The sequence below is a fragment of the Petaurus breviceps genome, unplaced genomic scaffold, assembly GCF_028583685.1.
Source record: "Petaurus breviceps papuanus isolate PSGF00001 unplaced genomic scaffold, PetGlider_PUasm1.0 90845, whole genome shotgun sequence".
NCBI lineage: Eukaryota > Metazoa > Chordata > Mammalia > Diprotodontia > Petauridae > Petaurus > Petaurus breviceps.
Window position 1 is genome coordinate 22,066,397 of NW_027187359.1, and position 15,635 is coordinate 22,082,031.

The 15,635-nt window shown below is 44.6% G+C and overlaps 1 protein-coding gene across 3 annotated transcripts in view; it reads left to right on the forward strand.

The window, feature by feature from the left end:
* The first annotated feature begins 2,234 nt into the window (after positions 1-2,234).
* The window catches only part of CMIP (c-Maf inducing protein), a 286,600-nt gene continuing 273,199 nt past the window's right edge, over positions 2,235-15,635 (forward strand). For 2 of the 3 annotated variants that reach the window (XM_069072236.1, XM_069072235.1), the window contains exon 1: positions 2,235-2,713. In XM_069072236.1, the coding sequence (XP_068928337.1) occupies positions 2,414-2,713 (300 nt within the window). In that variant the 5' untranslated portion in view covers positions 2,235-2,413. The remainder of the gene's footprint in view (positions 2,714-15,635) is intronic. The other variant, XM_069072237.1, reaches the window with a different exon arrangement.

Here is a 15,635-nt window from a genome sequence, read left to right on the forward strand (position 1 = left end):
AAACCAAATCCCTAAGACCCTAAGTGGAGCTTTTTAAATGCACCCAGATAAGTAGAATCATGATTTGACCCCATCTTCCCTGCGACTACATCCAGTACTCTTCTTACTCTACTGGGCTGCCTCTAAAACACGAGTGCTTTTAACATAACCCTGGGTATGAAATCGCAGAAAGGAGAGAAGAAGCTGACGAATATAGATGTATCTCTCTTGTATGTTTTTTTTTTTGGTGAAGCTCTTGGCACTAGGAAAGTTGGGGAACCTTGGTTGCATCTGTAAAGGCAAAATAAGGCGGGGTGTTGAAGTAATTAACTGGATAATTCCGAGGAAAAATCTTTTTATGACCTTAATTATCCAAATTGGCCGTCTCTAGCTGCCACAGTTTAGACAATTGGCTCTACTTTTCCCTTCTTGTTCTCTATTGTAGCCACATCTTAGGTCTCCACCTTTGCCAGGTATTGTTTGCCATTTCCCCGTTTCCAGCTTCCAGCCTGACATTTCTGGGAGAGGACTTCCGAACCAGCTAAAACCACAGGAGGGTGAAATCCCCAGGCGAGATTTTAACCCGCTCAGACTTCGGGGAAGCGAATTCTTCAGTCGTTGCGGGGGAGGGAAGGGTGTGAGGGATTTTCGAGTCACTCTCAAGGAGGGAGCCCTGGGCTGCCACACGAACACTCCAGAGGATTTGGAAATGAGGGGTGTCGGGCTTGGGCTTGCAGTGGGTGCATTTTCCTGCATGAGGTCACCCCACCACTCCCTGCCCCTCACCCCGAGCCTCCGAACTCGCTCCCGCCCACTCCTCACACACATTCCTGGCCTCTCTTTTCCTGTCCTCCCCCCCCCGCCCCCCCCCCCCCCCCCGTCCTCAGCTCCTGCCAGGCCCTGCCTGGGCTGCCGGCTTGCCTGCGCAAGCCCGCTCCCCCCACCCCCGGGCTCGCCCGGCCTGGCCTCACCCCATCACTGCGGCGGCGGCGGCTTTCCGAGCAGGGGCACAGCGCCCGGCCTGCCCCTTTCCCCTTCTCCCGCGGCAAGGCTGGCAGGAGCCGGCAATCAGGAAGCCCACACCTCCGCCTCCCCTCCACCGTCCTCCTAGCTCCAACCTCCCCGAACCGGAGGGCGCAGAGAGAGCTCTGCACTTCCCCGCTCATCCGCGGCTCTGCAGTCGGGGCTCCCTGCTCTCCTCAGGGTCTCGTCCTGTTCTCTCCCTTCTCTGTCTAGTCCTGCCCTGCGTCCCTGCCTCCTAAACCTCCCCGATCCGCAGCCGCTGCCCGCATCTCCGGCATGCCGGGTTCGTTGGCGGCCTCTCCTCCCCCTGGCCTCGGTTGATTCCAAGACTGGGGCTGCTGTTGCGGCTGCAGCCGTCCCTGCTGCCGCCACAGCTGCCCCTGCCGCCTCCGGCTCTTGCTCGCGCTCCTGCTTCAGCTCCCGCTGCCATTGACGTCAGAGGGGCTGGCACATGACTCTGGAGAGACCAATCAGGAAAGCTCTGGGCTGCTTCTGCAATCTCTCAACATAACTCCTGCTCCCTCTACCTCCCCCTTTCCCCCCGCCCTCCTCCCCTCCTCCCCTCCTCCCCTCCTCCCTTCTACTCCCCCTCCCCCCCTTCAGTTTCGGCAGCGGCGGCGGCGGCAGCAGCACTAACTGCTACTCCCCCCCACCTTCCTCCTCCAGCACACACATACATACACACACACACAGACATACACGCACACACACGCGCACGCACACAAACACACACTCACTGTACGCTCACACTGTACACACATCCGCACTGTACACACGCGCACACACTCTGCACACAGGCAAGCGCGGAGCCGGGAGAGGGGAGGAGAAGAGGGGGGGAAAAGCCCCCCCTCCCCACTAACCCAGGCTGTGGGGCGGGCGGCACAAAGAGAGAAGCAGCTTCCTCGCTCGCTCCGTTCCCCCTCCTCTCCCTCTCGTCCACCTTTGTCAGCTCAGCGGCTCTGCCTCCTTCCCCCGCCTCCGCGAGGCTCGGCGTTGGGCACCGCCACGGAGGACATGCCTTTCGCCGGCTAGCCTAGCCCGGGGAGGAGGGCTTCCAGGATCCGGGCAGGCAGTCCGGCGGACGAGCCGCGAGGGAGCGGGCGGAGCGCCTTGGAGCCGAGAGGGGCGGCCGTCGTCGCCGCTGCCGCTGCCGCTGCCGCTCGTGCTCCGCGGGCGCCCCGCGGCCAGCCGGGCTCGCGCCTCCCGCTTTGGGTCCCGCTCCTGCCTCCTCCCCCCGGGGGCTCTTTGGAGTTCCCCCCTCCCCCCCGCCCACCTCACCCAGGAGTGGGGGGCGGGGGGGGCGGGGGCTACCGTGACACGGACGGTCCTCGGGGCTCCCTCCGTCCCTCCCTCCTCCTCCCCCGGGAGGTGGCGGTGAGGAGGAGGAGGAGGAGGACCAGGAGGACCAGCTATGGATTTGACCAGCAGCTCCGGCGGGGCGGGTGATCCCCGGCAGATCGAGGAGACCAAGCCGCTGCTGGGTGGCGAGATGTCCGCGGTGGAGGGCGGTAAACTGGGCGCCGTGCCCTGCCGGAGGGCCCTGCTGCTCTGCAACGGGATGAGGTACAAACTGCTCCAGGAAGGGGACATTCAGGTGTGTGTAATCCGTCACCCCAGGACATTCCTCAGCAAGATCCTCACCTCCAAATTTCTGAGGCGGTGGGAGCCTCACCACTTGACCCTGGCGGATAACAGCCTGGCATCGGCAACGGTGAGTAACCCCCACCCCAGACGGGGTGGGGGACTCTGGAGGGAGGGAGGCGTAGACGGCATCCTTCCTCCGCGCCCGTGGCCCCTCCTTTCCCTGTCCTCTCTTCTCTTTCTCCTGTCTCCCCCCCACCCCCTAGTCTACCCCCCTCCACAGCTGCGCGGCTCTGGGGTCTGCATCCTTGTCTTTCTGGGCCTGGCTAGGGTTCTCAGGCAAGGCGAACGCCCCGTTGTCATCTTAGCGGGAAAGAGCACTAGGGTTCAGCCCCTCAGCCTCGGGGCCTCCCTTCCACTGCCCAGCAGATCCAGCAGTCCTGGGTGCGGGCCCCCGCGACTGGGGGGCTAAGTGCCTAAGCAGAAATGACATTGAGCCCTTCCTGGTGCTTGGTGCGCCGAGCTGGGCAGGGCAGATCGGGTCAGCCGGGCTTTTTCTGTCCCAGCCCCAGTCCAGAGGCACCTACCTCAGAAAGGAGGGGTTGCACCCCGGGGTTGCTTTGGGCTCCCATTGAGCCTTTCCCCCCTTCCCCCAACAGTCTCCTCTGAGCTGGGGAAAAAAAAAATCAACCTTAGCAAGCCAGTACGGTTAACTGTTTTTATTCTCCATGGAAATGTTGGTAGACAGCTTAGACCCCGTGGTTCTTTGCTTAAAATCTCAACCACCCCTGGTTGTGTGAAAGTTGGGGTCCCTTGGGTGGTGACATATTTCAGAGGGCAACAGGGTGGCCAAGGGCCGATTTCTCCCCCGTGTTTTCCGAAATGTGATTTTGCATGGTCAATGAGTGATTTTTTTCCCCCCAATGGTCAGAATTGAGGCAGCTTCATGAGACTAGAGGATGAACCAAAGCTCTGTTTCTGAAATAGAGTCTGTAAATAATGACTCTAAGGCTGTGGGGGACAGATGCTTCTGTGGGGTCACTGGGGGGCAGGGAGGAGAGGGACAGGAGAGTCTGTATTTTGAAACAAGTGTCTTTGGCCAAGGACAGTAAAAACACTGTCTCCACGAGCCCAGGCCTTATTCTGATGGTTGCGGTCACATCTCCTTGGAAAAGACTGACAATAGGAATGAGAAAATAGACTGCCCTCCCTGTTGACTTTGAACCTGTTTATCAATAGTGATGGGGGTGGGGGGAGGACTGGGGGGGAAGGAGGAGAAAGGAAGATATGATCAAATTTCCAGCCTTACATATTGTGCCACAAAGGGACATGGAATTCTGTGTAGCTGTTCACAGTGTGATCTATGTCATGTGTGTCATCTACACACCATCCCTCCCTGTTTGTGCTGACCCCAGCATCCAGTTTTTCTTTTTTTGGGGATTGCCTTCCTACACAGCTACAAGGTGGATGTCATTATGTTCAAGAGAGGCATTTTGCTTCACTTGCTGTTGTGTTAGAGTAGAGGTTAAGACACGTGAAGACTTTTTATTCATAATTCTTAGTCTGTTGGGATTTCTGGGAACACTGGCTATAGGGCTTTATTCCCCAAACAACACCTCTTGGAGCTGTTTTGGTTCTAGAGGTATGTGGGTGCTGTCTGCAGCCTTTGCTCTTCACATAGTCTACACAAGGCTAGTTTTCACCTGTGCACAAATGGAAACCTTGGTATCCTTCTCACAAGGAAATGCTGGAGTTTCAGGCTCCAGTTGCCTCTGCAGTGACTGCCTTAGATGCTCTTGAGGTTTCCTAATGAGGTTCTTGCATGGGCAAGGGCATACTCTAAATACTCATATGGCCAAGGGCAGCCATGGCCTTTGATTTCTCAAGTGGAGAACAGGAAGGAAAAAAATAAATTGGGAGGCATTGATACTAGTCCTGGGATCCAGGACTTTGTTTCAGGCACCAGACTCCTGGTCAGTCCTACAAGGATAAGTGTTAGGGTAAATTCTACTACCGATATGGCCAGTGTACATCCAGAATCCTGAGAAAGTGAACACAGAAGCCAAGGATTTTGATTTTGAAGTGTTGCAAAAGTGTATGTGAGAGAAAGAAAGGAGGCAAAAAGAGACATTAGGTATCCATTAAAAAAGAAAACAAAAGGCCTAAGCCCCCAAATACATACTTTGTGTTTAACGCTAGAAAATCTAGAGTGTTAGAAAAGTGGTCTGCATATCTTTCTCTTCTTGAGCAGAACTGTGATTTCCAGGATTGGGAAGGAAGGGTTCTCTACGGAGAAAGCCCTGTCCTGGCAATTCTTTTTTTTTTTTTCTGAAGGGTTGGGAAATCTTGAAGATGGAAATATGAGGAAGTATCCTAAATGAGCTGGCTTAATCCTCTTTTCTCTACCGGACTCCGCCAAACCCCATTTCTATGGGGCCCTCTCTGCCAAGTGTTCTCATTGTTCATTCCTATCAGCCAAGTCATTAGAGAGATTTGGATGTCCTGGAAGATGGTGGTCCTATGGGATAGGGGCTTCTTCCTTCAAAAATGATGTGATAATCCAAGCTGAGTATTTGAGGGTAGGGGAAAAATTACAAAGAGACTTTCGAGTGAATACTGAAGTCTCTAGCCACTTGGTGTCTAGCTCTTAGACAAAGTATATTTAGCCTTTGTGTTTTTAACTTTGGTTATAGAGTTATAGCTTATCTGTATTCTACAGTGTCACCTAAATACTACATTGTTATGGAATATTAGTCCAAGTAAAATAAAGGTGAATTGGAGTACAATTTAAATTTAATCTGAGCTACAGTGAGTTGCCTGCTTTGGAACAGACATGTAGGATATGAATTCACCTGCCTATAAAAAGGTGAATGCTTTTAAAAATTTTCCTCTGGGTGTCACCTGCTGTATCCCTAAGTAAAAAAAGCCTCAGAGGATGATTAGTGCAGGGAAATACCCTGAGATGAAGTTTAGTTTTCTTTAACATCCATGTTCAATTCAATTCACTTCAGCTCAGTTCAGCTTAATTCAGTTCTACAAAAGTTTAATATCTTGTACTTTAGTGTCTACACAGCACAAAATCAAGTGGAAAGTTGTCACTTATCAAGTTAATTTACACAGGTTTCGGGGCGGCCAGGTAGCGCAGTGAGTAAGAGCACCTCCAGTGTTGAGAAGACCTGGAGATCGAATCCCGGGCTCAGACACTTAACACCCACCCAGAAACACCTGGCCGTGTAACCTTGAGCAAGTTACTTAATCCCAAATGCTTAAAAAAAAAATTACACAGGTTTCAACTTGGACAGCTAGTTATATTTATTCAGGGCATCCAAATTCTGTTCCATCCCTCCTTCTCCCCCCCCCCCCAAAAAAAAAAAGAAGAAAAAAACCTATTTTGTCAGAATTCTTTGGTTTGTCTGTTAAGGCAATTTTAGTTAATGGAATGATTGTTAAATCTGTGTAGATATTAGCCAGATCTGCATAATTGTAGCTAAATGAGACCAGGAATGAACCTTAGGTGATTCTAATTTCCAAGGAGCAGTCTAATTGTGTGCAGGAAGCCAGCTTGGTGTTTCTGGATTCTTGACACATGGCACTGTTGGGGAGCAGCAAATGATTGGACAGACCAAATATTTCAGGCTTATCTGATGTGGCCAGCTGGGCTTGTATGGACATACTAACTGCTTAAGAGTCACTTTGGTAAAAAGAAACTAAACCGGATGAATTTATTACTCCCCGTACTTTGTACAGAGCAACCTTTGAGTTCCATGTAGTTAGTGCAGTTGGGATTTGGGCCCTATACTACTAGCCTTCCTTTCTTAAGGCTGGGCTGTTGACTTCATAAAATACAGTTTAAGGATTAACTTAATTTGAGATGGAATGCCTGGTTTGCTATGATGCAGACTACTAATAGACAAAGGCTGTGTCGATAATGAAAACCAAATATTTGACAAATAGGAAACACTGATTTGTATTTAGGTGTATATATGATTGAGGCATACTTGAGAACAAGCATAGTGGAGCAGGTGAAATTGTCTAGGCTGAAGTGGGTGGGTTTATCTATGTTGCACATCTCTTTCAATGTCCTTGGCTCTGACATGAATTAAAAAAAAAGTTTTATTGGTGTTCTTTGTCTTTCTGTAATTTTAGCTTTTCTCCCCATTGACTTTCCCTTGTGAAAAAAAAATAATTAAACAGTGACCACATCTGAAAATGTATATAATATTCTGTCCTATTAGACCCCAGTCTCTCCACTTTAAAGGGGAAGGTATATTTCATTATCTGTTTTAAAGGATCTTCATTTTTTTTTATTATCTAGAGTTTGTCATCCTTTTAGTAGGATCATCATTTATGTTGTTTAGTCATTCCTTATGTTCTCTTGGTTCTGCTTATTTTGCTCTGTATCAATTCATACACATCTTCCCATATATCTCTAATTTGCTCAAATTCAGTTCTTGAGTTGTAAGGGGGTATTAACTATGAATTTGATTGTCTCTGATAAAGATGAAAGTTATGATATCTATGCTCATCAAGAATAGAACTTACTATTTTTTTCCTTTACCTGCAAGTGGAGTTTGGCTAGCTCAATATCTTTGTCTGCCATCTTGGAAAAAGACTTTACCCATGCCCTTTTTATTTTTGCTATAGTGGTAGTTCCCACAGCACCACAGAAGTGCATATAGATTTTTTTTTACTTGTAGACCACAGTTGTTTCTTCTTCTTTGGCAAGGCAATTGGGGTTAAGTGACTTACCCAAGGTCACACATCTAGTAAGTGTCAAGTGTCTGAGGTCAGATTTAAACTCCGGTCCTCCTGAGTCCAGGGCTGGTGCTGTATTAACTGCCCTACCTAGCTGCCCCTACGAAGTCTCCTGTTGTTAAAGGCATTAGTTAGACTACCAAAGAAATTGTCCTTTATTTATGTACCAAATAGGGACAGAGAGAAAGGAGAAGTCCTTATTCTGGATCACAGTAATGAGTATTGGTTTGCATGCTTACCTATCCATTTGCTCAGGGAGGGTGAATACTTTAGTGAAACAGAATGGGAGAAAAACAGAAGTCACCTTAATACTAATCCTTTTGTCTAAGCTAGTGTTTTTTTTTTTTTTAAACAAAAAACAAGATTCTTAAGATGTATGGCTAGGTGGGGTGAAGGGGCAGGGGATAGCTTTTTTTTTTTTTAACTTAGAATGAAAATCAGTGGCTTGTACATTTGCAGTCCCTATGTTGCTTACTTTCTTCTCTTGATTTGTTTGATTTCTGCACTTTCCCTAGTGTAGTCTCTACCATTATCAAAGCCACTGGGCTAGATTCCTTCCCCAAGTTTCAACTCTTCCCCTGTCCTGAACTGAGTAATCTTGCTGTAGTTAGTGAAAGTCACAAACAATAGTTGGGTATTCATTTTTTCTTTCAATGCTAGTCATCACCAGACTTTTGTTTGTTCATTTATTCAGTTAGCATTTATTACATATTTTGGTATCTATAAAATTCTCTTGTCAGAGAAGAGTTTGTTTGGGAGGGAAGTCTGGTATCTTTTGTAAAGGAAAAATGATGTCTGTTTTATTAATATTCATCAAATTGTATTTGACTAGAGACCATATTTATTTACTGCTATTTTCCTGGCAAGCACTGACATGTTCATTAAGGTACTGAACAAAGTCCTGACAGTCCAGGTGAAAGATATTACAATGCTTTAGCTTGTAGTTTTACTAAATGAACAGGTGACAGAGGGAAATCCTGGAGAGCATCTGAAGGAAGATAGCCAAATGGGGATCAGTTGGAGGGAACTGGGGATGTTTAGCTTGGAGAACTTGCAAGGAGAACAGTAGAGCTGTCTTCAAGTGTTTGTAGAGATTTGTGGAAGAGAGCTAGGGAAACAGGAAAGAAGTAGAGGCAAAGGGCAGAGATTGCAAAGAACTACAGTTAGGCTTGATATAAGAAAAATCTTCCCAAGAAGTAGTGGTGTCCAAAAGTAGAAGGTCTGCCTTTGGAGGAGTTGGGTTCCCCTTCTTTGGAGGTCTTCAGGCAAAAAAAAAAAAAGACAGATGACCACTTCTTAGGTATGTTATAGAGAGGGTTCTTGTTCAAGTGTGGCCTGGACTAGATAGTCTTTGAGGTTCTTTCCAACTCTGAAATTCTATGATTTTGTGATGTTGAGGACTTGCTGACCATTTTTGGTCAGTTTGTCCTTTTAGTCAATTAGGCAGTCTCTTCTTTGACAGCAAAAACTTTGACTCAGGCAGCAGTGGATAGAGTGAAGACCTGGATTCAAGAAGATTCACCTTCCTGAGTTCAAATCTGACCTCATATACTTAATAGCTGTGTGACCCTAGACAAGTCACTTAATACTGCTTCAGTTTCCTCATCTGTAAAATGAGCTGGAGAAGGAAATGGCAAATCACTCCAGTATCTTTGTCGAGAAAATCCCAAATGGTGTTACAGATAGTTGGGCATGATTGAAAAATGACTAAACTACTTTGTATTTTTTCTATGCATGTATATGTATGCATATATAATTGTGTATCCATAACACATATATACATGTATGTGGGTAGGCATATATATCTCTCCAAATAGAATGTGAGATTCTTGAAAGTATTTTTGTCTCTTTTTTATCTTTGTATCCTCACACTTTCCACCTAATATCTATTATATGTATGCCTATCATATAATCATTACTTAAGAAATACTCGTTGATTGATTTCCTTATTGTTTAATGTTAATACTAACCTAGCTTTGAATATGTGGACAACTCTTCAAGGATGGGAAATAGGCTAGGTCTATGGGTAGGTATGAAGCTTCTGGGATTTGATATTGGACATTAATCTTGGTTGAGTCTCAGAGATCATATCCGACATTTTTGGATAAAATAGTAAAAAAAGGCCTTACCTCCAACTCCAGGGAAGGAGGAACAGCAGCCCTAGAAACTGTGTTTTCAGGACAGTAAATCCTTGTCTGAGAAGGAATTGGGCAGTGGGTGTGGGTGTTCATGGGAGCTTCTTGTTCCCAGTTATAGCCTTTTGTTGAAACTGCAGCGTCACATCTCAAAGGGAAGTTCTCAGAGAAAAGTCCTCAGGTTGATTGTCAAGGGGGTCCACTACCTTGACCAGGATTGACTAGTCCCTAATCTGGCCAGTTCCCACCTTCTGTGTGGCTTAGTGTTGGTGATTTGGAGAAGGAAGTATCCCTTTGTATCTTATTCACAGAAGGAATGACAAGGATAAATCACTGATGAGACAGAAACATTTGAAGAAAATTAGGATTCTCAGCAGGACTCTCACTTATATTAAAAGAAGTAATTGGTGATTTTTAAAGGAAGGTTGAAATATTTCTTGAAAAGATGTGAGGAAGACTGTCTTCCATCCTTGGCATTAACTGACACAGTTCAGGTCATCAGGTCCCACAGACCACAGCCTAAGGTCACTGACTGTCTGGTTTTTATACAGGTTTCATTGAAATGTAGAGACCAGGAAAAGCCAAATTTACTTTTAATGGTAATTATTTCTTGGTTCTGCCTTTATTTTTCTGGTCCCCCAACTTCTAGTTCTTTTTAAAGTGGAAGCCAGACTGACTAGGAACTTGGCTGGAATAAGGGGAGACTAGGAAATTTTTTTTTTTTAATAACTACATTCAAATCAAAATGTCAAGTGCCTATTGTGCATCAGGCACTATGCTAAGGGCTTCACAAATATTATCTCATTTGATCCTCATAATCTTGGGAGGTAGGTAATACTATTATCCCCATTTTACAGTTGAGGAAACTGAGGCAGAGATTAAATGACTTACCCAGGGTCACACAGCTAGTGAGTGTGTAAGACCAGATTTGAACTCAGGTCTTCCTGACTTCAGGTCCAGTGCTTTATCCATTTCACCATCTTGCTGCCACAAAAATTTACCTAGTGAATCCTTTACCTACTCATCCTTTAAAACCCAGCTACATATCACCTGGGTTAAGGAGTGTACTTCCTAGTTTTCTGCTCTTTCTGCATAACATACTGACATGTAGCCTTTTTATGTTTCTCTTGAAGTTCAAGATGAATGTCTGAGACCCTAAGCCTATGTATTTTCATCGAGTGAATTGAGATGTTTATGGGCATAAATATAGTAACATGATGGGCAGTCATGCCTTAGTGTCAGGAAGGTTTTGGAATATAAGTCCTGGCTTCGAAATCTGATTTTACTTAGAATTATAGCATCTCTAAGTTGGAATGTTCCGCAGAGGTTTCTTAGTCCCAAACTCTGAGGCCCAGGGAGGTTAGAAGATTTTCCCAAGTTAATACAGTGCAATGAGTGACAGAGTTGGGATTTTAGTCTAAGCTCCTTTCACTCTAGATCAGTGCTTTTCCCACTCTACATCTTGTAAGGCCCCTTCCAGTGATAAATCCTGTGATTCTCTGGGAAGCCTCACTAGATTGCTCTTCTCCCCCTTTCCCTTACTTCATTCCTCACATTTCATTTTGAGCCTCTGTGATATACTTATCATGTAGTAGTATATATTTAGTTATCTATGTATCTTATCCCTTTACTGGGCAACGAACTACAGGAAGCTAGGAACCTTGCCTTATTATCTCCCCTTGCTTCTTATCTCCCCTAGGGTTGAACAAAATGCTCAGCATACAGTGGGTGCTTTAAAAAAAAAAGCATTAAAAAAAGTTTTGATGATGCTTTTTGTTTCCATGTTTCATTTATTTCCCAGTATCTTTCCCCTGTCCTATCCATAGAGCCTTCCCTTTTAAAAAAATAAATGTCAGGTAATCTTGAATTTATTGAATGTGGGAAATAGGATCCCCAGCACTAGCAATGTCACGTCAGGTGAATTGTTGTTCTAACATTGATCAAGAGAGTCCGTCCATTATATTTGGGATGGGAGGCAAGGATTTACCTGCTAGCCTCAATGACAGCCAGCTTCTGGGGAAACTTTAAAGGTTAAAGGAAATGTATATAGGAAAACCTACAAAGATGGGACTCTGTGAAGAATAATCAAATAACACTTATAGAAGGATTATTTTTTCTGCTAAAGTTCAGATTCTCAGGATAGGAAAATGGCATTTTAAAAATTGTGATACTTTTTTGTTGCCAGTGATAGGCAATCTGGAACTCTGGAGTTGGAAGACACAGTCATAGTGTGTCAGAGACCATCTTATGTAAGAGGAGAAAACTGAGGTCCACAAAGAGGAAGTGGCAGTGTGGTGTAATTTAAAGAGTATGATATTTGTAGTCAGAGGATCTGAATACAAATTCTGGCTCTGTGCTGCCTGTGTGACTTTGGGACAGTCACTTGATGGGTCTTAGTTTCCTCATCTACAAAATAATGTTTAATTCAACAGCGTTTTATTAAGCAATCTCTATGTGCAAGGCTCTATGCTAGTCATTGGGGATACAAAAAAACAAAATGGAAAAAAAAAAAGTACCCATCTTCAAGGATCTATTCTACCCTCTGGTATCTTTCTAGTTTTGGACTAAGTGATCTTTAAGGCTCTTTTCAGCTCTAAATCATAAGACTTGCCCAAGGTCACATAGTAATCTGGGACTGGGACTTAGGTCTCTTGATAACCTAAGTCAGTGCTTTTTCCATTACATCGTATTTTAGTTAGGCTAAATGTAATATGGTTTAAAACTAACATTTCTCATTCACAGAGAATGGTAGGAGCATTAAGTTCATATATTTAAATAAAATCAGAATAACAGTTACCATCAAAGCCACAATTGTTGAAACTACTTATTAACAGATAAGACTAGATAAAATAACTTTGGAAAAATGTATTCTTTGGATCGAAATTATCTTTGTTGGTTTCACTGAGCCATCGGTGAATAGATAGATGGTCAACAGGGCAGGTTGAGTGTGTGTGCGTGCGTGCATGCTTCCCCAAGGCTGGGATCTCCATCTCCATTTTAGATTGGACAAACTGGAAGCCAAAGGAGCTGCCTTTTATAGTTTCTCTGATGTGTTTTGGGCTGATATCAGGGTGATTTGGGAATCAGAGTAGCTGAAAATAGAAGTGCACAGATGGATAGCCACAGGGCCTGGCTTCCTTGCTATGCTGAGATGAACTGGACTAGCCAGGACTGATCTTATTGCAGGCCAGAAGATCAGGTATACTCAGTTAAGGCTGACAAGTCAGGGAGACCAGTCAACACCCATAAAAATGCTGTCAGAAGTGATGGATTCCCTTGCTCTGGGCTTTTCCATGCACATCCAGAGAAGTTTATTTGGGGCCAGGGTGAATTTCTTAGACTTGGCCTCTCTTTCACAGCTGCCTCAACTTGTACTTGGGGAAGAGTCAGCTGGAGGCCCCTTACCAACTAGAAGCATTGATATTGGGAGTGCTATCAGGAAGCTGGGAGGGATTTTTTTTTTGTGGGGGCTGGGGCATGAGGAGGAAACTGGGTTTAAAAAAGTATTTCCAAGTTTTGATAAAAATATGTGAATGTGTTTGTATGTGAGTGTGTGTGCAAGATACAAATAAAGTGTTTTATTTTGTTTTGTTTTCACCACAATCAGTTTAGCTGGCGATATGTGAGGCTCTCAATTTGGCATTTCCCTTAAATGTAGCAAACAGTAGTTTGCGCATTTTAAGTGCATACAAGGCACTGTATTAGCAAAGTAAGTAAAAAAACCTTTCCCTCCCTGTGTGTTCTTGTAATTGAATTTGTGTTTCTTTGGCAACAAAATACGATTCTGCTATTCAAAAACACCCCCACAAAACACTGTCATGGCTCAATCTTTCTGGAAATGAGGTCACATCAAGATTTGGCACATGTCTTTGAAAGAGCTTTCCCCTCTTCCCTTGCCCAGGTGTGTGCCATAGGCAGTTTATAAGCGTAGATAGGAATTGGGAACCACAGGTTACCTTTGGGAGCCTTGTAGAACCAATAACTCTGTGCTTAGGCCTCTGCCCTTGGACTTCATTCTCTTCCCACTGCATTTTCATGTCCTGCCTTCAGTTTGTGCTTTCCCTTTTCTTCTTTTAGATTCTGTGAAGGCTTGAAACACAAAGGAGCAAAGCACAGATGTAATTGGGAAGGAGACTTAGGAATGATTGAGTCCAGGTCCTTTATTTTATAGACGCAGAAACTGAGATTAAATGAGTTAGTCAGAGTCAAATGGCTGTTAAGTGTCTGAGTTGGAATTTGAACCCAGGTTCTGAGGTTCAAAGTCTCAGGACTCTCCACTACACCACATTGTTTTTCGTTTACAATGTGCTGTCTTTTGTCTCTGCTTATCCTGTTGGAACGCTAGTGACAGATTGGCATGCCTAGTAGCCAAGGAAGGCTCTGTTTCAAAAAGCTGATATTAGTGTCCATTCTGTGTTGCATCTGTGTTCCTTTACAGATGTGCCTTCAGATGACTCAACTAGTCAGCTTGCTTGGCCAGACTGGTTTGGGAGGCTATTGTCTAAAGTTGTAGGCTAAAGGTAGGAAAGTCACGATGTTATGTAGACATTTTGTTTCACTGTTATCTGAATTTTCTAGACTTCATTTTCTTCCTAGAAAATGAGAGATTGGAGGGCGGCCAGGTGACGCAGTGAGTAAGAGCATCGGCCCCAGAGTTGGGAGACCTGAGATCGAATCCGGGCTCAGATACTTAGTACCACACCCAGAAATAACTGGCCGTGTAACCTTGAGCAAGTTACTTAACCCCAATTGCTTTAAAAAAAAAAGAAAATGAGAGATTGGACTAGAATTTAGATTTAGAAAGGATTTTTCAGGTTATCTTTCTGCTACAACCCCTACTAACCCCTGCTACAAACTTTGGCAACTGATCATCCGACTTTCACTTGAAGAACTCCAGGTACTGGAAATTCACTATTTCTGAGTCTATTCATTCCATTTTGAATAATGATTCATTAGAAAGATCTTTCTTGCTTTGAGTTAAAATCTACTTATGAGGGCGGCCAGGTAGCACAGCGAGCAAGAGCACTGGCTCCATTGTGGGGATCACCTGGGGCACCACACCTGGAAATAAATAAAATCTACTTATGACAACTTCTACCCCCTTGATCCTAGTTTTACCTTCTGGGTAAAAAAGTAGAATAAATCTGAATAAAATGAGTAGGACAAGTTCATTATCCAAACATAATGTTTGAGGACAACATAGGATCTTAATTTAATCTGGAAGGGACTTTAGAAATTATCTAGTCTAACACCTTGATTTTTCTGCAAGTATCTTTAGATGATTTAGAATGGATGTTCTTTGAGGGTAGACACTTGCTTTTTCATTTCTATCCTTAGTTCTTAGCACAGTGCCTGGCACATATTAAGGGCTTAATAAATACTTATTTATTCATGATTCATAGTCCCTTATAGCTCTAATATCCTATAAGTCTGATTCTTTCATGAGAGAAAGTGTTTATCTTGGTCATAGGTAACTATAAGTTTAGAAGATTTCACTTGAATTAATAGTTGTTAAGTTTCACTATATAGTTGAAGGTGCTGTGAAGCCAGATAGTTCCAGGATCCAAACTACTGTCTGTGGGTAGGTTTAGCCCATTCGAAAGCCTTCCATACCTTTTCAGACCACCCATATGGAATAGTGGATAGAGATTTGCCTTCAGGAAGATCTGGCAGTGTGACCCAGGGCAAATCACATATTGATGAAATCACAGGGCTGGTTTCCTCTCCTCAAAAGTCCATATTTTTTACATAGAAGGGGCATTGATGGCCAGAAAGAATTAATGTGGCTTTCCAAAGTTGTTCCAGGCTACTTTATGTGTTATATCACATGGGCTATTCAGAACTGTCATGAAATGTGTAAACAGAAGCTTCTTGTTCTTAAGCATCAGTACTATAGGGTGTGATAGTAATGGAATGTGGAGATTCCCCTGTATTGGGCTTGGTTTTCAAATTGATTGTATTAAAACCCAGAGCTTGTTAATCCCACCTGTGGGATGGACTTTTTGATGTGAAAAGAAAGTCCTGAACTGGGAGGAGCTGGTGATGTAGATTTGGAGAGACACTAGAGAGAGGCGGAAGATCTTTTTGGAAACAGCACCTCGTGGAGAGAGAGAGACTAAGAGAATTGCTGGTGGCCGCTTTGAATTGCCCTGGACTTTTGAG